Raw genomic sequence first — 27,859 nt, 5'->3', positions numbered from 1 at the left:
CGGCCACGGTGGCCGAGCGGTTCTAGGCGCTTCAGACCGGAATCGCGCGACTGCTACGGTCGGAGGTTCCAATCCTGCCTCGGGCATGGATGTGAGTGATGTCGTTAGGTTAGTTAGGTTTAAGTAGATCTAAGTTTTAGGGGACTGGTGACCTCAGATGTTAGGTCCCATAGTGCTCAGAAACATTTGAACCATTTTTTAGAGGAAGATTTCGCTTGCGGCAAATTAATTGAACCAACAAACACTGTTCCATTTTTTTATGACCAAGAGACAACACATTAATACAGCCCAATTTCAATTACAGAAGATTTTCAAAAATCCCTCCATTGACACGTAAACAAAGGTTACACCGTCAGATCATGTTCTGTTTGACATGTGCAAAAACCCCGGGAGTGTCCTGAATTGTTCCTGCTGCTGCTACTATCTGGGCAAACAGGTCCTCTTCTGATGCAGCCGGGGTTGAGTAAACAGGGTTGCTCATCTCTCACCACACAAAAAAGTCCCCAGGGGACATATCTGGGGATCGAGCAGGACATGGTACAGCATCACCTCTGCCAATCCACGTTTCTGGGAACAGCTGGTCCAGGAATCGACGCACACGACGACTGAGATGTGCCGGCGTGGGAAACACATGCGTTGTCTTGTAGGGAGCGGGACGTCTTCCAGCAATTCTGTCACCGCTCTGGCGAGAAAATTGTAATAGTGCCTGCCATTTAATGGCCTAGGTAGCAAATACGGCTCAATTAAATAGTCCCCAATAACACCTATCCAAACATTAACGAAGAACCGCACTTGATGAGCATTAGTAACTGTGGCGTGTGGGTTATCCTCACTCCAAACGTGCGATTGTGCATGTTGAAGACTCCATCACGCCCGAACGTTGCTTCATCGGTAAACAACACAGAGGATGGAAATACAGGATGCATTTCACACTGTTCCAGATACCACTGCGAAAACTGTGCTCTGGGTGGATAATCAACTGGTTCCAGGTTGTGGACACGCTGTAAGTGAAATGGACGTAAAAATTGCTCTCGAAGGACTGTTCTTACATTCGTCTGATTCGTCCCCATGTTACGTGCAATTGCACGAGTGCTGATTGAAGGATCCCGCTCCATATGCTGCAAGACAGCTTCATCAAATTGCAGCGTTTTTACCGTGCGACGGCGTCCCTGTCCAGGTAATCTGCTAAATGACCTGGTCTCACGCAGACGTTGGTACACGGCAGCAAAGGTCGTATGATGCGGGATACGGTGATTAGGATAATGTTGTTGATAAACCCGCTGTGCAGCTCGTCTGTTGTGGTGCGCTACGTAGTACGCACCAACCATATCAGTGTACTCACTCCAGGTGTATCGCTACATTAGTAAACAGAGACAATGAACTACTACACTGGTGGACAGCAGTTGCCTTCAACTGAAGAGTGTCATACGCCCTCTAACAACTGAAGATCGTAATACGGCCTCTAACAAATTAAGAGCTTAATACAACCTCCACCGGTTTAAATAATCCTCATAGGAAAAATGACATCAGTGAAAAATATTTGTTTTGATGTCCCCTACAACCTCCCAGAGTTTGTCGGTTTAAATACTTTTCACCCTGTAGTAATCAACCTTTGTCTCCCATTATTTTATCCCTATACCGTTAAAATTTCAAAAAGTGTATTCCACTCAATACTGTCGAACGTTTTCCCTAAACCTAGTAATGGTTTATGCGTTGATTTGCCTTTCTTCAAATTTCTTAGTAAGGTAAGTCGGAGGGTCACTACTGAATCGCGCTGTGCTACATTGCTCCACTCAAACTGATCTACCTTGAGGTCGGCTTCTAACTTTTTTCCACTCTTCTGTACATAATTCGTGTCTGTGGTTGCGACCATGACTTATTAAATTCATGGTTTGGAAACGTTCAGATCTATCAGCTTCTTCCTTCTATAGTACTGATATTATGACATCCTTCTTCAAGTCCGAAGACATTCAGGCTGTTTCATTCCTCTTGCGTTCCTAGTGAATTAGTTTTGTCATTACTGGCTCTCCTGAAGTGCTCAGTAATGCTGAGGGAAGGTCACCAACTGTAGGGTAAAAGCAGCGATCGAGCACATCCTGAAGTAGCAAGGGATAGTCAATTTGGTTTGTAAGAATGTGTTATATGTAGGGAGTAACGATTGTGACGGAGACCAAGGTTACACTACACTAGCCTTCTGACTATAGACTACAACAATGCGCGGGGGAGGGAGCTGTCTCCTGGAAGTGATTGCGCGCTGAACGGTTTTGGCGCCACATAAAATATCTCTAGTATCAATAAGTTGCTGATAAGGTCCAGAAATAGTGCATCTTCCCCAAAGTAAAACGTCGCTTCTGACTTACCGTACGGTGGTTTACGAGAGATAACTGTATTGCGAAGTTAAATAGTGTTCTTGCACCTTAATTGTACATATTAATTGTATCTATCAGTCATAACGATTATTAACGGCGTTTATGTTTATAAAATATATGATTCTTATCCACCCCTCCCCTCCGGCAGGAAGTGCCCTACATCGTATGCCCGCACTCTGTCCTACTAGGCTACATACCTGCTTAGCAGCGGAAACATTACACCAGAATCTGCGGGAACAGCGTATGCCCGCACTACGGCCGGCAATGGTTAACCGTTAAACGAAATGCAGTACAAGGAACGATCTGTGAGTGTGGAGCATGTAGTGACCAGATCGCGAACCCCCCTCCCCCCCCCCCCCCACAACCATTATTGCTGGTAGATGAATCCTCGTGATGCCACTCATTGTTTATCGAAGCAGCTCTACTGTCTAAAAGAAAACTGAGGTGGCACCAGAATGGAACCCAGTCCTTCTGCACCTAAGGCAGTTCGACTATGGAGGCCGTCGGCAAGAATTATAATCAAAGAAAAGTGTCAAAGTACTGAAATTAATTGTAAAAATCTTACACTTCAATTTATTGTTGATCGACTTCAAATGCTTGATGGAAAAAAGGAAATCTCTGATGCTCTGAGCAACAGCCATAATCATCTTCTTTGTGATAAACAAACTGCAGAAAAGAAATAGTTTAGTTGCTTATTATAATTGCCAGAAACTGCGTTTGAGGAGGAAATTTAAAACTACAAGACAAATACTAAATAGAAATATACATATACACAATGCCTGATGGAGAATTCCAGTGGTCACGCATCGACGCGGGCAGCGACGCTTGCGCTAGGAGCGCGCGCCGGCGCCGGCGGCAGCAGCAGTGCAGCAGGTGGCTTACCGAACGGCAGCTCGAAGCGGCAGTCGACGAGCAGCGAGTGTCCCGTGGGGCTCTTCGTCCCCACCACCTCCCCGTCGCGCATCACCAGCTCCGCCTCCAGCGACAGCCATTGCCCCGTGCCCTCCTGCAACAGCGGGCGAACACACAAAGTCTTTACACACACACACACACTGCTGCTCAAACTGCGACAGCAAACCGAGGTGCACATTCGAGGAGCTGTGAATTTCTCATTTTCATTTACGTCGTTAACAGTTTGTAGAGACTTGACTACTGTAATCGGCTGTCCACAACCCGAGAACGTTTATCAACGAAGAAAGTATCTACACTTATATTGCAAAAACTATCTTCTGGCGTGTGGAAAGTAGTACTTCCGGTGCCGTGATAATCCTCCTTCAGTGTTTCACAGTCGAAGTGATGTATCGGAAGATCGTCTGCTCGTAAGCGAAAACAGCTGCGACAAGTTCTCTAATTTTACTGTTGTTCCCATTTCAGAAACTACGTGTGTAATGAAGTGCAAAGCTGTCAGACTCTTTTTCAAAGGTTCGCTATGGGATGTTTTGTAGTAAACCTCTCCGTGATGCTCCGTATCGTGCTGTAGTGGCCATTAGTATTGAATGGTGTTCTACGCGATGCTCTCATACGTACTAAATGGACCTGGGACAAAACGTGAAGCTCTGCTTCAGATCTACTCTATTCCCCTATTAATTCTGTTTCTTGTGACTGTTAGGAGCTGATATAATCTAACATTACTGGGTCTTTCCACATATTATGCGCAATACATTTGCTTTAAATACGAGAGCTTAGTCGCTCGACTAAACCGCCAACGACTGAATGTATCCGGCTATTTCATTACAGTTACATAGCGCCGCCTATTTGCCATTAACAATAACGTCGCAAACAGCCTCATAAAACCCATCAGTTCGCTTCTATACAGGGAGTTAAAAAATTATTACATAATTTCAGAGGTTGTAGTACGGAACAAAACAAGACAAAATGTCCAGTTAACTTGCGGTGTGAGATGAATAACTTATGAGCTATGAGCCTTTGTTCGCCGTCGTCACTCTGGAACTCATCTCTTCTATTGCAACCTCTTTGCTATTACAATCAGGTTAAACAGTGTAGAGCATCGTCAATTCCTACCAAACGGCTTGCTTGTCCAGCTAAAGCAAGTATGATTCCAACAACGGCTGTAGATGTGGTTCATGGATGATGGAGCGTCAGTCCATTTTCTCCAAAACGTCCAAGAATACCTCACGCAGACACGTAATAGGCAATTGATTGGTCGAGGAGGTCAAAACCCTTGGCCAGCTTGTTTCCCATATCTTAATCCATTGGATTTTTTGTTTTGGAGACAATTTAATTCTTTGGTATATGACGGATAAAGACCACAGGAACACGTTATCTATGCCTGCCAGAGCATTTGTGATCAACTCGGAACATTTCAGAGAGTGCGCGGTTTCCTAACACGTCAGATAGTGCGTGCCTTACTGTGAATGAACACCATGTCGAGGACCTCCTTTAGCGATGACTCCCACGTTCAGGTCGTGTGTGATAACAAGTAGACACCGATGAAAGCCCTGCCGTTTCAAAGTGACAGAATAATGTGTTTTCATTAGTTCACTCATTTGTTTACTTCTTTGTGTCGTTCGTTCGTAACACCATGCAAGTTGCTGTAGAAGACACGTGTTTCACAGAGCGAGGATGAACAACTACTCATAGTTACGCATTTTGGAGCAAATGTTAACTGGGTATTTCTGTCTCGTGTTTGGTCTACACTACACGTGTCAATACACGGAATACTTTCTTTCTAACACCCTGTACTTCGTGAGCAGTAACGGTTCTGAAGTAGTTCATTCGGCTATACGTGAAGTTTCTTACACCCCTCATGGCTTCTCCCAATGTAAATGACATAATAAGTTCTAAGTCCGAAATATAATGACTATGAAACTTAGTGTTTATGAAACTGCAATACGGTCAAGCCTGTCATACGATATTACATGGTTTAAATGTGCATTGCACCTATCTACGTAAACACTATTTTGTTCACAAGGTAACAGCAAGGATATGTATCGAATGCCTTGTGAAGTCAACATTCAATGTATGAACCTCGGTGCCGTTATTTAGTACTTTTTGGATCTTATACACTCCTGGAAATGGAAAAAAGAACACATTGACACCGGTGTGTCAGACCCACCATACTTGCTCCGGACACTGCGAGAGGGCTGTACAAGCAATGATCACACGCACGGCACAGCGGACACACAAGGAACCGCGGTGTTGGCCGTCGAATGGCGCTAGCTGCGCAGCATTTGTGCACCACCGCCGTCAGTGTCAGCCAGTTTGCCGTGGCATACGGAGCTCCATCGCAGTCTTTAACACTGGTAGCATGCCGCGACAGCGTGGACGTGAACCGTATGTGCAATTGACGGACTTTGAGTGAGGGCGTATAGTAGGCATGCGGGAGGCCGGGTGGACGTACCACCGAATTGCTCAACACGTGGGGCATGAGGTCTCCACAGTACATCGATGTTGTCGCCAGTGGTCGGCGGAAGGTGCACGTGCCCGTCGACCTGGGACCGGACCGCAGCGACGCACGGATGCACGCCAAGACCGTAGGATCCTACGCAGTGCCGTAGGGGACCGCACCGTCACTTCACAGCAAATTAGGGACACTGTTGCTCCTGGGGTATCGGCGAGGACCATTCGCAACCGTCTCCATGAAGCTGGGCTACGGTCCCGCACACCGTTAGGCCGTCTTCCGCTCACGCCCCAACATCGTGCAGCCCGCCTCCAGTGGTGTCGCGACAGGCGTGAATGGAGGGACGAATGGAGACGTGTCGTCTTCAGCGATGAGAGTTGCTTCTGCCTTGGTGCCAATGATGGTCGTATGCGTGTTTGGCGCCTTGCAGGTGAGCGCCACAATCAGGACTGCATACAAACGAGGCACACAGGGCCAACACCCGGCATCATGGTGTGGGGAGCGATCTCCTACACTGGCCGTACACCACTGGTGATCGTCGAGGGGACACTGAATAGTGCACGGTACATCCAAACCGTCATCGAACCCATCGTTCTACCATTCCTAGACCGGCAAGGGAACTTGCTGTTCCAACAGGACAATGCACGTCCGCATGTATCCCGTGCCACCCAACGTGCTCTAGAAGGTGTAAGTCAACTACCCTGGCCAGCAAGATCTCCGGATCTGTCCCCCATTGAGCATGTTTGGGACTGGATGAAGCGTCGTCTCACGCGGTCTGCACGTCCAGCACGAACGCTGGTCCAACTGAGGCGCCAGGTGGAAATGGCATGGCAAGCCGTTCCACAGGACTACATCCAGCATCTCTACGATCGTCTCCATGGGAGAATAGCAGCCTGCATTGCTGCGAAAGGTGGATATACACTGTACTAGTGCCGACATTGTGCATGCTCTGTTGCCTGTGTCTATGTGCCTGTGGTTCTGTCAGTGTGATCATGTGATGTATCTGACCCCAGGAATGTGTCAATAAAGTTTCCCCTTCCTGGGACAATGAATTCACGGTGTTCTTATTTCAATTTCCAGGAGTGTATATTACAGAGTTAGTTAAATTTCACGAGATCCCTCTTTCTACAATCCATATTGATTCCTGCGGATAAGATTCGGGCGTTCTACATTTATTTATCTTGTGAACTGACTTACAGTGTGACAGTCAAATAATAGTTCTCTTTCGCCGTCTAACAGAAAATGACTCTGGTGAACACCTTTATGAAGAATCGTGAAAAACAAAAGAATATTCCGAAACTCAATAAATTTCTCATTTTCACTGTGTTGTTGTGAAATAGCAAAAACACAATTAAATACTAAGTAAGTGTAATGGAGGAGGAACGGGAATTGTAACTGGTTAGGTACATTAGGTTACACGTTTTAATCTCGTTAAACTTGTTCGATCTGAAATTATTGGTATATCGGAGCACTACTTAAATAATTTGACTATTCAGAGGCTTTCTTTGTCAGGGTACAGATTAGCTGGCTATTTTTCAAGGAGTTCCTTGAGGGGTGACGGAGTGGCCATGTACGAAAGTAACAATATTCCATGTAAGACCACAGACGTATCATGGCACTGCACTGAACAGATATTTGAATGTTGTGCAGGGGCAGTTGAATTTAATGAAATTAAAATTTCTAATTTTTGTTGTTTATAGGTCCCCTAATTATGACTTCAGAGCGTTTCCGCTCAAGCTAGAAAGTTTTCTTGATTCACTTTAAAGGAAGAATCAGAAATTAGTTATATGTGGTTACTTCAATATTAATTTTGTTTGTGATTGTGGAAGAAAAAGGATGTTGGTACATCTCCGAAATTCATATGATCTGATGTAGCTGTGTTTTTTTTTTTTTTTTCTACAAGGGTGCAGGGGAACAGTAGCACAGCCATAGACAACTTTCTATTCATTCTTCATTACTAAATGGGCATTCTGTTGGTAAAATGGTGAATTGTCTTTTAACACTAAAAGACTTTTGTACTCAAACAAATGTCACATATAATTACAAACTATGTAGGAAAGTTACTCCAACGGCTAAAGAGATAGTATTAGACCTGGTCAAGGTACAAGAGTGGAAGGATGTTAATAGTGTCAATAACATAGATGACAAATATTATGCTCTTTGAGAGCTGCTTTCCATTGGATAATTCTAAACGGGCTACTAGTAGTACAAGGCAACCTGGGTGGCTGAATAGTGGGATAAGAATATAATGTAGGACAAAGCTGGAATTACATAAAAATGTTGGAAGTAGTCACAATCAAGATACCGTTACCTACTGCATACAGTATTGTAAGGTGCTTAAAAATGTTATTAAGAAGGCAAAGAGTATGTGGTACGCAAATAGAACAGCTAATTCACAAGATACAATTAAAACCATATGGTCAGTTTTGAAGGAAGTGTCTGGTCAGTAGCACAAGGCCGACGATATAAAGTCAGTTCGTAGTAAAAACACTTCTGTTACTGATAAATCAGATATATGTACAGTATTTAACAATTTCTTCTGAGCATTGCTGGTGAATTAAATAAAAACTTAGTTTCTACAGGAAATGATGTAACTCTCTTGGCAAATGTCTTTCCGAGATTGATGTCTGAAATACTCCTCTGTGATATTGACAAGGGGGAGACTGAGTCAATAATTAAATCAATGAAGACTAAGGACTCTCGTGGTTATGATGAGTGCCTAGCAGAACATTAAAGTAATGTGCTACACATGTTAGCCTTGTATTTAGCCATATTTGTAATTTTTCCTGTAGGAATAGTCAGTTTCCTGAACGATTAAAGTACTCAGTAGTAAAGCCGCTTTATATAAAGGGAGAAAGGGATAATGTAAACAATTTTAGACCTATTTCTATGCCATCAGAGTTTGCTAAAGTTATTGAAACGGCTGTATATGTAAGGATAATTGATTGTTTTGTGTCATATAATTTGCTATCAAATGTACAGTTCGGCTTTAGAAGTCGGTTAACAACTGAAAATGCTACATTCTCTTTTCTCCGTGAGGTACTGGATGGGTTAAACAAAAGGTTTGGAACGCTAGGCATATTTTTTGATTTAACTAAGGTATTTGATTGTGTTGATCACAAAATATTGCTCCAGAAGTTGGACCATTACGGAAAACGGCGAGTAGCTTACAATTGGTTCACCTCTTACTTCATCACAGACACCAAAAGGTCATTATTCACACTACTGAGAATGGCTGTGATGTGCGGTCTGAGTGGCGTACGGTCAAGTGTGGGGTGCCCCAGGGATCAGTGTTGTGGCTGCCCCTGTTCTCTATTTATATAAATGGTGTGGACTCCAGTGTTACGGGTAAATCCAAAATATTTCTATTTGCTGAGGACACTAGCTTGGTAGTAATGGATGTTGTGTGCTACATTCGCTCGGTTTCAAATAGTGCAGTTCATGACGGAAGTTTATGGCCTCTAGAAAAAAAATAACGCTAAATCACACTAAGACTCAGTTTTTTCAGTTTCTAACACATAATTCAACAAAACCTGACGTTTTGATTTCACAGAATGGGCATACGGTTAGTGAAACTGAATATTTCAAATTTCTAGATGTTCAGAGAGATAGTAAACTGACGTGGAGTGATCGTTCGACAAGATTATTAGTCTGCTTTGCTAATTTTCATTCGCTTATGTCATATGATATTACATTTTGGGGTAACTCTTGCCATTCTAAAATGATATTTTTGGCTCAGAAACTGGCGGTTCGGGCAATAAGTGGTGGAAGTTCGTGAGCCACTTGTTGACCCCTGTTCACTACTCTGGGTATGTTGACTTTGGCCTCTCAATGTATATACTCTTTACTGTCGTTTCTTGATAACTGTATCAACATATTTCCAAGAAGAAGCAGCTTTCACTCAATTAATACTCGACAGAAATCCAACCTGCGTTTATATCGGACTTCCTTAAATCTTGTGCAGAAAGGTGTGCTGCATCCGTTTTCAGTAAGCTTCCACGAGTATTCAAAAAATCTTAGCAGTAATCCACACGATTTGAAATCGAAACTGATGAGTTTCCTCATGGGTGACACCTTCTATTCTGTTGAGGAGTCCCTTGAAAAACTAATCTGATTCTTATATTATATTGTTGACTGCGTTTACTGAAACTTGCGACTTGCCTTTGGGATCATAAGCATTTTATTTTTATCTGGTATTACTTTTATGCTGTAATTTCGTGTACTGACACGTTCCATGACGTTGTAGATTTGCTCCTCAATTTGGTCCTACGGAGATTGGCGTGTAAATAAAAAATAAAAATTACTCAAAATTTTTACCTAAACATAGATGTAATGCTTTGTTCAACAAATATCTACACAAAATTTCTCAGAAAATGGAGCAACTTACGTAGCGTACGATGAAAAAACAATACATTTTTAACATTTAGGAATAGAATGGAACACATTGTTTGGGAGGTCAGACTGCCGAATGCAAATTTAACTAATCTGGCTGCAACGGCTCTGTCTGACTGACTAATACAAAAGTACTCACTTTCATGTTTGTTCGCATACTGCACTGTTTCTGAGTAACTTACGTCGTTGTAAGTGCGTAGGTTTCCCGGCTAGGGTCAATTTGAATAAAATACAGGGTGATCAAAAAGTCAGTATAAATTTGAAAACTTAATAAATCACGGAATAATGTAGATAGAGAGGTAAAAATTGACACACATGCTTGGAATGACATGGGGATTTATTAGAACAAAAAAAAGTTCAAAATGGTCCAAATGGCTCTGAGCACTATGGGACTTAACATCTGGCGTCATCTGTCCCCTAGAATTTCGAACTACTTAAACCTAACGAACCTAAGGACATCATACACAGCCATGCCCGAGGCAGGATTCGAACCTGCGACCGTAGCGGTCGCGCGGTTCCAGACTGAAGCGCCTAGAACCGCTCGGCCACACCGGCCGGCAAAACAAAGTTCACTAAATGTCCGACAGATGGCGCGTGAAAGATTTCTCGTGCGCGTCGTTTGGTGATGATCGTGTGCTCAGCCGCCACTTTCGTCACGCTTGGCCTCCCAGGTCCCCAGACCTCAGTCCGTGCGATTATTGGCCTTGGGGTTACCTGAAGTCGCAAGTGTATCGTGATAGACCGACATCCCTAGGGATGCTGAAAGACAACATCGGACGCAAATGTCTCACCATATCTCCGGACATGCTTTACAGTGCTGTTCACAACATTATTCCTTGACTACAGTTATTGTTGAGGAATGATGGTGGACATATTGAGCATTTCCTGTAAAGAACATCATCTTTACTTTGTCTTACTTTGTTATGCTAATTATTGCTATTCTGATAAGATGAAGCGCCATCTGTCGGACATTTTTTGAACTTTTGAATTTTTTTGGTTCTTACAAAACCCCATGTCATTCCAAGCATGTGTGTGAATTTGTACCTCTCTATCTACATTATTCCGTGGTTTATTCAGTTTTCAAATTTATACTGACTTTTTGATCACCTGGTACATTTCGGACGTTTGGCCGCGTTGTTACGAAACAGTAGATCATGTACAGGAAGATTCCGCAATGGTGTTACAAACTTTCAGGGATGATGGAGGTTAAATGTATACTTTGACATTAGGGATCCTGGTCATGAAACGACTTACTTTACTTTACTTTTTCGTGTCCGGAGATTTGTTTCAAAGCCTTTCAGCCCAATGTCTCTCTTCTCAAGCCATAGTTCGTCAAGGGTGGGGCAGATGGAACACTGTAGAAGGCTTCCATATCCTGAACGTCACCACAGTCGCATTTGTTGTCTCCTTCTTCCTTGAAGCCCCATTTGACTAGGTTTGCTTTAACTGGCGCTACGCCTGTTCTGATGCGGTTCAGTGTTCTGTAAACCTTCCAGCTTGATGTACTGCCGCTGGGTATTTCTCGTGAGGCAGGGTAGTCGTTCGGAGGCTCGTTCAATTCACTAGTGAGAAATCTCTTGCGGGATTTAAGTTTGCTACGTCCACATGAAGAACCACGCAGCGGGTGGCGCTCGTCGAAAATCTGTTTAAATTTTTCTGTATGTTCGTGCGCAATTCTTCGGGATTCAGGAGATGAGAATCCAGCTGCTTTGTATATTTTCCCAAGTGGAGTGGGTTTCATGCATCCTGTTGTTAGCCTGCATGTTTCATTAAGGACTGTAGTGACTTTTTTGGCATGTGTTGATCGAGACCATACAGGGCATGCATATTCTGCCGTGGAGAAGCAAAGTGCTTGAGCAGTTGTTCGTAATACAGTCGGACTAGCTCCCCATTTACTATTCGTCAGTTTTCTTAAAATATTGTTCCTGGCAGAAACTTTTTGGCAGGTTTTTTCACAGTGATATCTGTACGTCAGTGATTTAGCCAGCACGACACCAAGGTATGTTGGTTTGTCCGAATGGTTCAGTTTGTTGCCATTCCAGGTGACGTTCAGCTTCCTGTTGGCCTGTTTTGTGCGGAGGTGGAAAGCGCTACCCTGTGTCTTAGATGGATTTGGTTTGAGGGAGTTCTCTTGAAACGACTGAATTGAATGTTATAAGCTGAAATCGTTGTGACGCCTATGACACTGGAATACATTTACCACTACTGGTCCTGGAAATTATCCGCTTGCTACTCGTCAACGGATGTGGTTTCCACATCATGGCGCCTGTGAAGACCAAAGAGAACCTTCTGAAAAGACTTCTGCCTGCGACTTGGTTCAAATGATGATTGAGATATTAAAACGTGTACGACAAAACTTCGTGTGGAGGGCACCATGCCTGCATTGACGCTGGAGGACGCCATTTGAAAACTGTTGTAAATATAGCATTTGTGAAAACTTATGCGGGCAAGTGGAAGTCATCAATAGTGCGCCATAGACATGATTTTAGGTAACTCTGACAGCGAGTTACATGGGTCGTTACTAGTCTGTCAACAGGGGAAATCATCTGATGGCATTCGAGGATCATCAAGGGGATGATTACCCTCGTGGTTCGGTTGTTGGCACCCTTAGTGTGAGTGCTGCCCGAGATTAAGACGTAACTTGTGTAGATTTTCGCTTACACGTTGATACATTTACCTTTCTACATGACATAATCATGGCGTCATGCTATTTGAAGCTTAACATAGTACAGGATGGGGCGGACGAAATAAAATTAGCTTGGAGAATATTTTATGCACCTTAAGCTAGGCAACACCGCTTACATCATCCAGTCCAGGACGTAAGTCGGGTAGCCTACCTTATGGTGCATGAAACGTTTTACCACGTCATTTTTATTTTCCCAACCCCTTATTTGCCGATAAAAGGTTACGATGCTGTTGACATAAAGCAATATTAACTTCTTGTAAGATGAGCCTTGAAGATCTATGATTGTTTGAAGGACGTCATCTTCCACTTGTGGCTCTAGAAGATTTTATTCTGACGTTTCAGTTTTCAGAATTACGCTATTGTCAAGAACCTGCAAACATACTACACAATTTATCAGGAAACTGTACTCGAGAGACAACAACAGTACGGTCAACATACACAGGTACGTGCTAACACGAACGTACTTAGAAATATTCGATGCTATGTCACTGCACATATACATGGTGCTGACTGTATCAATGCACATATTGGTATTGATGCCTGAGGACAGTGTACTGAACAACATTACAGAGTTTGTTTTGAACAGTGGTGCTGCTGAAAAGATGAGTCTCACATATGCTGTTAATTTATATATATTTGACGATGCTGGTGCTGATTTTGCATTTAAATTTTGACGAAGCCACTACGGCTGCAGTACATTAGGACATTATTTTTATAAAACAGATCTGAAGATGGTTATTATAGACTGAAACTGGTAACCTTTTGACAAACAGTTTGTGACCACAGACGTAAGTAATGGAAATTTATTATAGCAGTATTTACTGCATTCGTAGACAAATAATTGTTGGTACCTCCTAGTACATGTGGCAAGTGCAAGCCGCTGATGTTTATTTTACCGTGGGCAACAAGGTCAGGCATTGAAGTATGGACACGAGGATGCAAAACGGTCAGCCTATAGTGACAGGCGTCGTCCACTTTGTAGTGCAGTTACGACTGCGCAGAAAACATCGGGTAGTAAATTATGTGACGTGTTCACGGAAAGACTGTTAGACGAAGAAAAAAACAACTAACACATGGTAGTGGGTAATATTAATTTACCAATGATGGCAATGTCTGCACTTACACCGCTAACAACGTGTGCAAACTGTAAGCAACACTATCCATGTAGCGTTGTCTGTCTTGTAACGACTTCTTTCCATCTCCCATTATTGAACAGTCCGATATTAAGTACTTCCTTGAGAAATTCTTCTTTGATGTGACGTTAAACCACAAACTTCCCCCGTCATAGAGTGGTGAATTCTCTTCTGAATTTCATACCGAGAACGAATCAGCATGACATAAAATAAAATTATGACGAGAAAGCTTATCGTGGATCGTATGCGAGATTTTGCCACCTCGTGTGACGTTTTTACGTTCGTAATAAGATACTAACAGAACTTGTGGCTTTGGAGCGGCCTATCAAAAATCGGGCCATAGGTTGCTGATGGAAAGAGTGATTGAATGCCTTGCCATTTAGCCGCACGAACAGGTTACGTGACTGGAGCGGTGTTGCTGTCAGTAAATAAAAGGCCCCTCAGGAACTAGCGAACGGAGGCTTTAGAAGAGTTTGTGGCTGACTAGCGTGTTGGTATCTTCCCGAGAGATTAGCTGCCCTCTACTGAGGAGCTAACTAGGTAGCAATTCTCACGGGATTTGCTGCACGCTTGCTACTTCGATCTCATTACAAGCATACAAGATCCGTCACGTTGCACACAGTTCGCTGTTTCTCGCATTTGTACACAATGTCAGCTTATCAAACTGTTGTCTGGTGCATAGGAAAGATTCAGTGGAGTACTACACAATTTGTCTTGGCTCCAACGGTCAGGTCTAGGGTGACACGGAGGTGTTTACCCTACTCCAGTTGAAAGAACTGTAAGGGGCGTTTAACACATCGGGAAAAGGGTTAATTTTCACATCCCGAGAGCAGACTTTCCAACATATACGAAATAACATGATGATTGTGGAATACGGACATAGGTGCAGGTAAGTGTGCACCAATGCAACGAATCGTGTTTCCTTGTTTTATGACGCACTGTAGTACCATCGAGCCCCGTCACGCCAGAAGCGCATTCTGTTAACTGCCGTTGTTTACATTTGTGAATTTCTGCTTCTAGGTTTATTAATTATGTTCATTGCCTAAGAGTTATATGTGATCAGAGAAACGGTTAAAATGGCGCTGAGCACTATGAGACTTAACTTCTGAGGTCATCAGTCCCCTAGAACTTAGAACTACTTAAACCTACCTAACCTAAGGACATCACACACAACCATGCTCGAGGCAGGATTCGAACCTGCGACCGTAGCGGTCTCGCGGTTCCGGACTGTAGCCCCTAGAACCGCTCGGCCACCCCGGCCGGCCATGAATTCATGGACCCAGCGTGTCAGCAGGGGACTGTTAAAGCTCGTGGATGCTCTGTAATGGTGTGGAACGTGTGCAGCTGGTGTAATATTGGACCCCTGATACGTCTAGAGACGCCTCTTACAGGTGATACGTATGTAATCACACTGTCTGATCACCTGAATCCATTCATGTCCATTGTGCATCCCGACAGAGCAATGCGACACCCCACATGTCCAGAATTGATAGAGAGTGGCTCCAGGAACACTCTTCTCATTTTAAACACTTCTGCTGCCGACCAGAGTCTCCAGACATGAACATTATTGAGCATATCTGGGATGCCTTGTAACGTGCTGTCCGGTAGAAATCTCCATCCTCTCGTACTCTACGGATTTATGGACAGTCCTAGAGGATTCAATGCATCAATTGCCTCCAGAACTACTCCAGACATTAGTCGAGTCCATGCCACGTAGTGTTGCGGCAGTTTTGCGTCCTTGTGGGGCCCTCCACGATAATGGGAAGTGTACCAGTTTCTTTGGCATGTTAGTCTATTTCAATAGGGGATCTATGCGTCTAAATACATCGACTTGTGTGCCTTTGAATTTGGCGAGGAATTATTGAGCTTCCGAACTACGCTGTAACACGATGATTATACATGCCATAGCCTTCAGTCCGAAGACAGGTTTGGACTCTGCACTCCACCACAATCACCCCCGCGCAAGTCTCTTGATCTCAGCATTATTAGTGCATCGTTAGCAAATTGTCGACTCCTTGAAGTCTCAGAATGTGTTCTAACAACCGATCCTTTTTTCGTTAGGTTGGACCATGACTTGTTTCAGTACCTCCTCATCAGTTATTCGATGTAACCAATATTGTTCCGTAGCACCACATTTCAAAAATTTCAATACTTGTTTGCGTTTCACTTACATACAAGACTACACTAAGGACAAATACCTTCAGAAAAGTCTTTCTCACACATTCATTACTTTTCTGTAATATGAGTCCACAGCATCTATAAATATGTTTAAAGCTTGTCAAAAGATTTCTGCTTGAAAATGGCAAAAATGGCGAAATTTCAGTCGTAAAATAAAAACAGTGACAGCTAAAATCAAACATGACATCTGAGCCGTGGTAAAATTTGCTGTTTTGAAGAGCGCGCCACAGCGCGTAGTGTGAAGCAGTCGCCCTCCGTTTCTGGCGGTGGCGCCGCTGTGGCAATCGCAGCTCTGGTGTCTCCCTCTGGTGGGAAAGGGGGAAGGTTGCCTGTTCACTTCCATTTAAGGGGCGCTATGAGCTCGCCAGTCAGTCAGTCTGGGTCAGTCTCTCGTCCCCAGCTTGCTAGTCTGTCTCTCGTCAGCATTCGTTAGGCAGTTAGTGCCTGTCTGTCGTTCGGATCAACCTCTAAAGCTGGCAAAATGAGAGTCTTTCCACTAAGGTAAGAGAACTCAGCGGGTGGTCGCCCGGTCGGGGCTTAGTTCTTGCTTCTGAGTCTGCGCGTTAGGCCGCCAGCCTGATCGATTTTGCTCAGGCAAAGGTCATTGGCGGTTGGATCGATCGGTAGGTCGGTCGCGCTCTGAGACACAAGATGACTTGTCCGTCTAGAGCGTCGGCGCATGTGAGTTCGCCAAGTGAGTCCAGTGGGCCGCGGCGTATAGCGAGGGGTAGTGACTTCGCGGTCGACACGAGAGCAACAGGAGTCAACCCACGACATCGGGCTGGCCGGCGCGAGCTGCGACGCCGTGAGACGGGAGATCGGCGCGCCTTCCTGCGTCCGTTGAAGCGGCTGGCAGCGGACGGTTCGGGAGAGCGATTTGGGGGTGCTGCGCAAGGTCTTCTCGAGGAATCGCAGTTTATTAGAAGTTAAGTGATTGGTGATATGTTGTTTGAGTTACTCTTGTTAAATTCTACTTGTTCTCTTGGTGAGGTCACCAGCCGTTTTGCTTTTGGGTCGTCCCACCGCTCTTCTCCGTTTTCCCACCCGCGGGAAGGTGGTTGTTTATAATTTGGGTGGTCCGGTTTTCCCTTGTTGAGTAGGGGCGGGTTAGAGCAACCTGCAGTTCGGGTTGTTCGGTAATCTCCCTATCAATCTACCGTACGTTAGTAGCTGCCTCTGTCATGTTTGTCGGATATGGTGTGTTAACGAATTTATTGCTTAGAGTGTAACGGCATAATACCTGAAATATGTAATGATCTTTGGAAACTTTGATATTATTGCCTATGATCTTGAGAGGTGGTATCTGTGTACTGTAGAGCATCTTAACTATTGTTTGGCCAACCTTGTAGAATTTTATTTAATATTACATTTCATGGGCTTTTATTTAAATGATCATTGTAGTATATAAAGTTGCCACCCTTTCACCATAAGACTTTTCTTAGAAGTTAAAATCAAGTTGCACCTTCAGTGGCAAGGTTAATATTTCAATTGTTAGTGTTTTGTACCATTACCATCCCTTCTAGGGGGGGTGCATAGTTTGTGTGCTTGTGTAAATTGTTAAAACTCTTAGTTTAAAGTTATCTGGTGTGTTGCAGATTTGCACCAGTGTAGTCTTTCAGAAGCTCTTGTGAGCGGACGTAACTCCGGCCGTGCCCGAAAGTTCATACAGTCAAAACTTGTTTCTTTCTGCCTCTGAATAAGTTGTAACTTTGATATTTAGAGGGTGCTTTCTCATTATAATTTTAAATCTGTTTCTTTTAAAAAATGCTTTTAGGCACTATTAAAGTGAATAAAATCCCCATTTGTTAAAAGGAATTTGGTTATGATTTCATCAGTTACTCCCTGGCAACTACTTCCATGCTTACATAGTGTGATTAAATGTGTTAATGTTCTTGATAAATCGCTAGTAAATAAAATAAATTCTTAAGAATATTCTTTGAAAATAAATCACGGTTCAACATCATTTAAAAACTTTAATTTATATTAGACGTTAACGAATTTCTCGTTTTAGAAATAATCTTTTGCTATTGCCACTTTATATTTTATATCTTCCCTAATTCGGTATCATCAGCTGTTCTGTTGCCCAAGTAGGAAAACTCATTTACTAATTTCAGTCTCACATTTCCTAACCAAATTCCTTCAGCATCGCCTGCTGTATTACCACCACATCCCATTACCTCTGTTTTGGTTTTGTTGATTTTCACCTTATGAGGCGCTTCCCATTCCGTTCAACTGCTCTTCCACTAAATACACAAGCGTCGTTATTTGTGAAATTTAGAAGGGTTTTTACACTGTTATTGCGACGTATGTTTTCCACCCTTAGCCATGCCAGATTAATTGCAAACAATATCAGCCCTGTGGATTTTTCGAGTGTACGTCTACGCAATGATATAAAAACTGATAGGTTATGTCCAAACACCATTCACTGTAGTCTTACATGATACGTGATATATGTATGTGAACAAAATTATCACCTAATAAATCATTCTTTATTGAGTAACTAAGAGTTCCTGCCAAATGATAAATAAAATGCTTTAAATAAAGACTGTACATTTTTAGGATAAATGATAGTTAATTGAAACTCTCAGTTGCGGTGTTGTTGATATACCTCTATGGGGACAGGTGAAAATGTTTGCCCCGACCGGGACTCGAACACGGGATCTCCTGCTTACATGGCAGACGCTCTATCCATCTTTTTTTTCCAATAATCTTTCTTGAAAAAACTAACAGTACATATATATACACAATCCAACAGTTTTTCAAGATACCATTTAAACATATACAAATGTTTGTTAGTTAAACAAAAAATATTAGAAAAACATTAAATTCAACAAAATATAACATATTCTTTTTTCTGCCGATGCATGAGAACGTTGATAAGGGTGTTGCATCGTGTGACGGGTAGGCATGGCACACTCCAACTTTGAGGGGGGTCGAGAAAGAAGCTGCGGAGATAACCGGCAGAAGTTTGTCGGTAAGATGGTTTTCGGGCGAGGGTGCTATGCGCGGTCACAACATTCTACCAGAAGTCAAGGACTGTATGCGGACCACTCTCAAACAGGTATTCTAAATCCTGTCCTCGAAACCAGATGAGTGTATGGTGCTTAGCAAGAGGATAGTGAAATGTCTGGGGCAACAACAAGAAATCTGGGGCTACCGTCGTTGGCTGGGCACGGAGGTAAAAGCCCACGATTCGTTGGATGAGGAGCCAAACGTTTCGTTTGAGGGGCACGTAAGACGGTGCTCGTCGGGACCTTCGAGCTGACAGTCAGGGCAGAGTGGGGAGGTGGCCAGTTCTATGCGATAAGGTCGACTATCAGTCGGGAATTTGCCATAGACTAAAACATACCAGAGTGTAGACACAGACGACGGTAAAAAGGGTGCATGCACACCCCCCCAAACCGTTCGTTAGTTAATGTCAGGATGCTGTAGCACCATGGGGTCGCAAGGGTTGGACAGCATAAACAAAGGATAATAATCTTTTGTACGGAGAGGACGGGTGACTGGAAGATTTGTCCGAACGTAGCTGAGTTCTATGAAACAACAGTCGACGTGGTACAATAACGGAGAAGTAGGTGCCACATTGATCGGTGGATCGAGAGAAGCTGCTTTAAGCCATCGAGGACACAGATGAACAGCGCGACTGCAGGCACTTATCCCGTGCACGCTTCTAGTGAGATCCACACTCCCAACTGTGCACAATCTACACACGTAATGTTCCTTATAGATATTTGACCATCCACTCGTTCCTCGCGACAACTAAGGTGACGATGTTTTCTGCTGCAGCTTACATCGTGTACATTTAATTTTCCTTCATGTCTAAATACTCCCGAACCACAAAATCTACCTATTACTGAGCTCGGCTACTTTATTTTATTTGTTAATGCATGCCAGCTACCGGTTTGCTCCTCCGCCACACGCTTGTGGTGTCATATCAGACGCGTCAGCCAGAAGGTAGGGGTCTCATTAAATACCACACGTCCCTTGACACATAGCGAACGCACAAGCTGAGACTCAGCAGATGGACTATAGGTAATGACTGTCAAATCAAAACCGCTGCACCCACTCTATTCTTTTGCGACATTTCGATTGCCACAGACTTTATTGTACCACGTGCACTCATACTTTCTCTCGCAGAACATCGAAACATGACTGTCAGTATTAAACCTGGTTTACACCGGAGAGAATGGAGGCGAACAAAAGTGAACAAACATTCACAGACAGTTCTTCATTCGCTTTTAGTTGTGAGCATGTGTTTGCATTAGAGGGAATGGAACAGAACACGAGACAATGAGCAAATCCTATGAACGGTGCCTTATTGCTTTTTGGCGCTAATAATCGGAACACAGTATATTAGTCAGAGATAGGATGCGAAACTTTGATATTCAAAATGTATTATTTGTTTTGGCGGACATACTGTTTTTGATGAAGTAAGCAAAATGGCGTAGGAAAGGAACAACTTAGTTGTCTGAATTTGTAGGTAAATGTGAAATGCGTAAAAGTAGAGCACTCGGCACTGAACTGCTGCTCCACTTTTTCTTAGACCTTTTCAAAATTTTGCACGTATGTCGGCTGATACTTCTCGCTTTCGTCTCAGTATAACTGAAGAAAAAATTTTAAAACCAACTCTAATTACCGACAGCCAAAAAAATCGACGAAAGACTTTTATTAACACTGAATATTACCGACCGGAGACATTTACGTTACTGTAACGATTTTTTCGCATTATAATAGCTGCTGTACCTCAGTTTGTTATGTCTGCGGTGACATATGGGCTGTTCCATTTCACTTTGGACAACAGAAAACCTTGCATTTTTTGTGGCGAGTTCATTTTTATATCTAAAGTAGATGTTAACTTAATATCTTCAGCAAACTTGCAGGTGTGATAAACAAGTGCTTCAAAAATTTTAAGGGTAAAAATTACCGTAATTTAATACGTAGGTTGGAACATAAGTAGTGGCAACACTGCTGTGGAGACACTATGCAATGGAATCTACTATCGTCACTGACAGCACACCTTGTTGACATACCTACCTTACCTCCAAGCAAGTAGACTCGCCCGTTCCACGTCAGCGGCGTGCGCACAATCGAGGGAAACACAGTCACTTGTGAGCGAGCGGCCTAACGTAACGGAGTTACTATGTTTTTGAAACAGGAACAACGGAGTTGGATCAAGATTGAATGTGCCAGACGTCGTAAAGCACGGCAGTGTCATCAAGGTCTTCAAGAGGCGTGCGGGGAATCGGCATTGCTGTACAGAACAGTGGCAAGTTGGGTAAAAGCCTTCAACGAAGGTCGGCAAACTGTGGCAGACACGCATCGGACAGGTCGTCCTAGCATCTCTGAAGAAGATGCTGTTGCCGCGTTAGTGGACAGTGATCGACGCCAGACTATTCGGGAGCTCCCCCATTAAACCGGATTAGAGCATACGACTGTGCTTCTCATCCTGAAGGAACGCCTGGGCAAGGGAAAAATTGCATCACGATGGGTTCCGTATGGCGTGACGGATATGCAGAAATGGATGCGTTACGACGCTGCTCAGACACACTTGGAGTGCTATGAGCGCGAAGGAGAGGCTTTCTTACGCCGTATCGTAACACTGGATGAGACATGGGCCACATCGTACGAGCCAAAACTGAAACGCCAATCCAACGAATGGATTTCGGGTCGCCGCGAAAGTCGAAAGTGCGTCAGAGCCCCAGTATGGTGAAAGTTATGGTGATTCTCGTGTACGACTCTGATGGTGTTATCCTAAAGCATTACGTCCCTCCACGCAGACCGTCAGTGCACGGTATTACTGTTCGTTTTTGAAGCATCATCTGCGACCAACTTTGCGAAAGAAGCGGCGACACTTTCTGGGCAACCTACCCATCATTTTGCACGACAACGCGCGGGCGCATACAGCGCATGCTGTGGCTGCTCTGTGCGGTCGACGGGACTGGGAAGTACTGTACCGTCCACCATATTCCCCGAACTTAAATCCTTGTGACTTTGATTTGGTTTTGAAGATGAAGGAACCACTTCGTGGTATTCGCTTCAGAACTGTTCCAGAGATTCGACAGGCAGTACACCGCTTCACTCGCACCTTCAACAGAACAGGCTCTGCTAACGGTACACTACGCCTTCCACATCGCTGGCAACGGGTTCTCCACAACGATGGTGACTACTTTGAAGGACAGTATGAGGTGCAAAGATTCTTATGTTTCGATTGTGAACAAATAATTGCCACTATTTAAGTTCCAACCCTCGTACAATCACGCGATTTTGTGACTCGTCGCTCAGAAATTATCAAAGTAACATTTTAAAAATAAATTCAAAATTAAAGTACTTTTGTATAGTTTGAGATATTACTCATGCAGCATGTTTCGTATTTTTCTTGAAAAACACACAGTTTTACGTGGAATTAAATTTTTGCATTGTATTGAGCACTTAATTTAAAAACAATGTTAGTAAAATTTGTCATGATATCATTAATCGAGAGCTGTAGAAAAAATAACCGGGCGTAACGGCAACACCCATGAATCACGAGGAGGCCACCCGCTGTTTGCGTTCCATGGCAGCCCGTCGCAATCTAAGCACAGCATGAACTTCAATATTTATCATGACATTATTTTTTTCCACGTTTCAGACAAGAAGCTCCATAAAACTTAGGACTCAGATCAACGTGTAGCAAAAGGATGTTCAATCCTATGTATGTTTAAACTTTATGAGAAATACGTTTGCGCTTAATACATGAATAAAGGATTTTTAAAAATTGTATTACTTATTTTTATATACCTCCATCAACAACAGACATTCAGCTTCGAAATGGATCGTAGTTCACTGAAACCCGATATATGGTTCATGAGTTAAGGGTAAACAAATTTCGGAAAATAACGGAATCTTCACCAAATTTTAACTAGAAAACTAGTTAACATTTAAAAGATAACTTTATGAAGCTGATTTCCTTCCACTGTAATTGACAAATGTAAAAATTATTCATGATTCTAAAAATAAGAAGCGAATTTTCTCAATTTTTGTCAGATCTGAAATGGAATAACCCATACGCGAAACACTTCAAGGAGCTGATGTAAGCACGTATAGGGAAGATAGTGCCAATAACATATGATTAATGAAATGCGAAATATAAGTACGACCTATTACATAGGCTACGTAATAAAGTCTGCTGTATAGTGAAATGGTGTTAGCTATACTTCTGTTGGACCTTTGTGCTTGTCGACCGGTGTTAAGCCATCATTAGTGCAGGCTGCCTAGCACACTCACAAACTCGACACACAAGAGACCAAGTAACCGATTATGTGCTCGGTTAGCTTCCGACACACTTGTATAACGGTTGAAGTGATAATTTTTCACACTGCGAAGTGATAATGTAGCTGAAATCTCATTATTAATGAAATATAAACTTAATTAAATTCATATAATTTAAAATTACCCAATAACTTTCAAGATCGAAAGAAAATAATGTGGTTCTCTCTCTGCAACCTGTGTAACATTGGGAACATTGTCACACTGAGACCGCCATTCCATGAGCAAGAATCGACTGATAATTTTTTTTATACATGTAAGGAAAGGGTAACCTTATCACAATGTTGCGGGGGATAATAATGGAGTGAGAAAAGTTTTTTTAACACACTAATGTATTTGGTCTCAATCGCTATGATTTTAATTGAAGCTGCATTGGTCCGCAGTTGCCCATGCCTTATAAATGGTGGAAAGATATCTGGGTGCATAAATGCGTCTCGCTTCCAGCACTGTTTACAGGAAGGCAGCAATGGCCCAGCTTTTGTGCTTCCGTCTTCAGGATGACCTATGGGCTCCGTTCAAATCTCTCAGAACCTCACGTGGCTCGCATAGCTCTGAAAGGCGCTTTTGTAACACTCTTGCTTAGAAAATACTCAAAACGGCTTACTCGTGCTACCCCTGTCCGTAAGAATTTCTGGTGGGAAACCTCATGGATTTCCACTTTTGTCAATTCACTACAGAAGGCTTTTAGGTGCCACGCCTCGCAGTCCAGTGAGGTGAGGGTGAGTAGAATTCCTTATATCTCTGCCACTGATGGGCAGAGGCACGTCGACGACAGAGAGTACAGACATTGCTGGTTTAGCGCGCTAACTTCACCACGGAATCGCCCTCCCCAGAAATCGGTCACCTGGGATCAAAAATGATGGCGATATAAGTGACTGCAGAGCAGGCTGAAGTCTGTTCTAGTCGCGCAGCCACCTCAAGCAGATCATTTCGCTCTACGCCACGACATCCTGTCCTCCGTGCCACTTTCGCTGGCTGTTTGGGACTCGGCACTGATCTACTTGACTCTGCCAGTTTTGCAGTCTGGCCCTGCTCCACTGCCACGGGGCTTTGTCAGTACTGCTCGAGTGTAGACAGTAGACTTTCAACTATTTTCTCCGGATGTCGGTACTACCGTTGCCCATGGCGTACAGAACACTCTGAACTTTCAAAAAATTGTCTTCAGGTGTCAGTTTCTTTTGTTTCAGCTTTTTCTCGTCGACTTTAATTTTTCTGGGGTGCAAGGATCCATCGATTTAAATTATAATAATGTTTGATAGCCACTGAGGACTGTAACCAAAAGTCGTTACAGCAGCTAGTGATTTTTATGCGGTCCCACACTGTAACATCATCATACGCTACAACTGCTAATACTGTTTCTGTAATTTAAAATTTTTGCAGAAGCAGCAAAGTAGTAAGGGGGTTCAGTAAGTAATACCACATATTTTTCTCTCGGCCTATTTAGGTTGAAAAAATACGGAATTTGTTGTTCCGGTGGGTACCAGCGCTATATTTAGCCTTCAATGTGGAGTTTGTACCACAGGTTCGCTCCAAGCAGAGAGCTGTTATTTTCTTTTAGCGGAAAAACTGAGCGTCGTTAATATTCATAGGCGCTAGCAGAATGTCTAGGGAGACCTGGCCGTGAACTAAAGTATTTTGAGTCGTTGGGCGAGGCGCCTGTCATCATCGAAACAAGGTCGTACAAACCTGTACGATGTCCCGTGTACCAACTGGTCGCACGCAGCTGTGATTCCTGCGTTGTTGGAACTAGCTGACACTCTCACTCGAGCTGACCAACGATCACGAACAAACTCCTCGCTGCGAAACTGGATGTCTCTGTTGGTAGTGATGACACACTCGTCCACCAACTGGGGTACTTGAAGGTGTGTGCCCGTTGGTTTCCTTGCAGCCAAAACGGTAACCGTAAACGCAACGAAGGACCATATGTGCGGAATTGCTTGCGCTCTACGCGGCTGAGCCTGACAAATTTTGTCGGTAGTCGCCACAGGTGGGGAAAAATTGGTTCATCACTTCGGAACTGAAACAAAACGGTCATCCATGGAGAAGCATCACAGCACCTCCCCTCTAAGCAAAAATTCTGAGGGTCTTCTGGCACTCTGAAGGGGTTATTCTGTTTCATGTCCTTCCTCATGTTGAAACGACCAACTATGAAGTGTATGTAATACCCTCAGAAATTGAAGAAACGGCTTCAGCGTGTTCACCACCATAGAAATGCATACAAACTTCTCCTTCTCGATTACAACGCGAGTCCTCGCACAAGTCTGAGCACCCATGAGCTCACAGAACTTCACTGGTCTGTTCTTCCTCGTCCACCCTAAAACACCCATCTCGCACTTTCCGACTTCCACCTGTTTGCCCAATGAAGAATGCACTCTGCGGGAAGGGTTACACGGATGAATGGGAGGTTGTTGATGCGGCAAGACTTTGGCTCCAACCTCGATCAGTAGAGTGGTATCAAGGGGGCATACAGACCCTTCTAGTAAGGCGACATAAGACCGTCGCATTGAAAAGAGATAATGTTTAAAAATAGGGTTTTGTAACTAAAAGAGTCGGGAATAATACTGTGTTTTGAAATCCTGAATAAAACCACCCTGCTTTCATAAAAAAGAATGTGTTGCATTACTCGATGAACGCCGCTCATATAATGTGTCTACCATTGTCCGTTTAGAGTTTTTGTAACTTAAGTGTTTATTTGTTTTGCGTTGTTACTGTCACATATAGCTAAACAATACTGATTCGTTTCCTGTCAGTACCTGGTGGATATTTTATTGAGAGTATTGGATATGTGGGCTTAGGGGGAAGGCTTTGGGATTTTTGCGCTGGGACGGTGCACTGTTGGTGTTATCTTAGTACCTGTTGCCGGCAGAAGGCAGTCTGCGCCTCTGATAAGGAGAGGTGAAGCTCCCCTGTAAGATTGCCGGTTTTCACAGAAGTAAGGCTTCGACCCATTTCGGGATTTTGTGAGTAGGGCCAGTGCGTGATAGCCCCGGATCTGCAATAATTCCGTGCCGGGGCAAAACCTTGATGTGCCCCACCCCCCACCCCCTCCAATCACCTTCCAGCGTTTCAGACAGGACGTCCAAAAATTAAAAAGAAATCGATTTTTCAAATGGAATCCATCAAACCTACATTGGGAGCAGTGAAAATTAAGTGTCCTATGGTGCCTCTCCTGCTCCCAGTCGGTCAGTTAGACATCCTACCCCCCTTAAAAAAAACTCACAGTTAATACTGTGAGTTTTTATCTACCTCATTTACATAAATAACACGACAGAGTACAATTCACGAAGTGACGATGTCAAACGCCTGTTAGGCCTACTAAATGCAAAAAGTTTTGTGTTAGGAAATAGTTTCATATTTCATTAATATTCTATAATTTCTTAAGCATATAATCTAAAGTTGTAGTAGTAGTTCGAAATTTTTATATAAATCTGGAATCGACATATTCGTCCATATAACTGGTGTGATGTCCACGTTTCTTCTCCTTCCTTTCTAACAAACAATCACTAATACTGTAATTATTCCTGCCGTTGTCAAAATTTATTCTCCAGTTAACTTCATTAACAGTGCCACAATCACCGGTTCAGTTACCCTGCGTTTATTCTCCGCTTAGGCGTTATGAAATGTTCGTATAACGCGTTTAGCGCGCTATTCTGGGAACAGAAGAAGATGCTGCTAACCGGGGACTGTACAACTGGCCCTTAGTAGCATAGCGATACGGCAAAAATTCCCTGCTAAAATTTCATTTCCTTGTATACACCGAGAAGTTAATATGTAATTTTTCTTATCTGTTATTCCTGGCAGTCGTTTATTTGTACGCTGGTTGGCTGAATCTATGGATTTCGCTAATCATTATAACAACGCTTATCATTATCACACCCAATCGACCACATAAACAGACAGCAAATGGTATTCACCCATTCGGGTTTGTTCGGCTCGGCTCGTAGCCCCGTCCTCTTTTATCCGTGGGGAAGTTTGTTTGTTTCTAGCACATCACTTAAAACTATGCACGCATTCAAAAATCAACTTATGATTCGTCCAGAAATCAACTTCCAATGTGTTCAAAAATGTTAAAAAAGAACAACAGGGACACATTTCAAAAGCATATTAACAACAGACAGACCAACGTGCGCTGGATGGTAGATGCTTTGTGAAACTGCGTTTCTTCCTTCAAGAATATGAATTCAGCACCCCCTGAAATTTCCGTCCCGGTTTGTGGTTTGCCCCCCACCCCCACCCCCACCCCCTCTCTAGATCCGGGCCTGGTGCCTGACCTTGCAGAGGATAGTGGGTGACGTGCTGCCAATGCCGTCGTTAGAGGATAGCTGAGTTTCAAGTTTCTGCCTTTTCTATACAAACATCAAAGGTTGAGCCGTCGCGATGACGCTTGGACAGCGTCAGAAAAATTTTCGCTTTCACTCCTATTCTTTGTTATTCC

The 27,859-nt window shown here is 43.4% G+C and overlaps 1 protein-coding gene across 1 annotated transcript in view; it reads right to left on the bottom strand.

Moving 5' to 3' along the window:
* LOC126413293 (phorbol ester/diacylglycerol-binding protein unc-13-like) overlaps positions 1-27,859 on the bottom strand; it is a 184,988-nt gene that overhangs the window by 120,149 nt on the left and 36,980 nt on the right. Inside the window, exon 2 of the mRNA XM_050083193.1 lies at positions 3,252-3,375. Coding sequence (XP_049939150.1) covers positions 3,252-3,375 — 124 coding nt within the window. The remainder of the gene's footprint in view (positions 1-3,251; positions 3,376-27,859) is intronic.

This window comes from Schistocerca serialis, chromosome 7 (genome assembly GCF_023864345.2).
Source record: "Schistocerca serialis cubense isolate TAMUIC-IGC-003099 chromosome 7, iqSchSeri2.2, whole genome shotgun sequence".
In the NCBI taxonomy this organism is placed as follows: domain Eukaryota; kingdom Metazoa; phylum Arthropoda; class Insecta; order Orthoptera; family Acrididae; genus Schistocerca; species Schistocerca serialis.
Note: the sequence above shows the minus strand (reverse complement) of the source record. Positions and strands in the feature narration are given on the sequence as shown.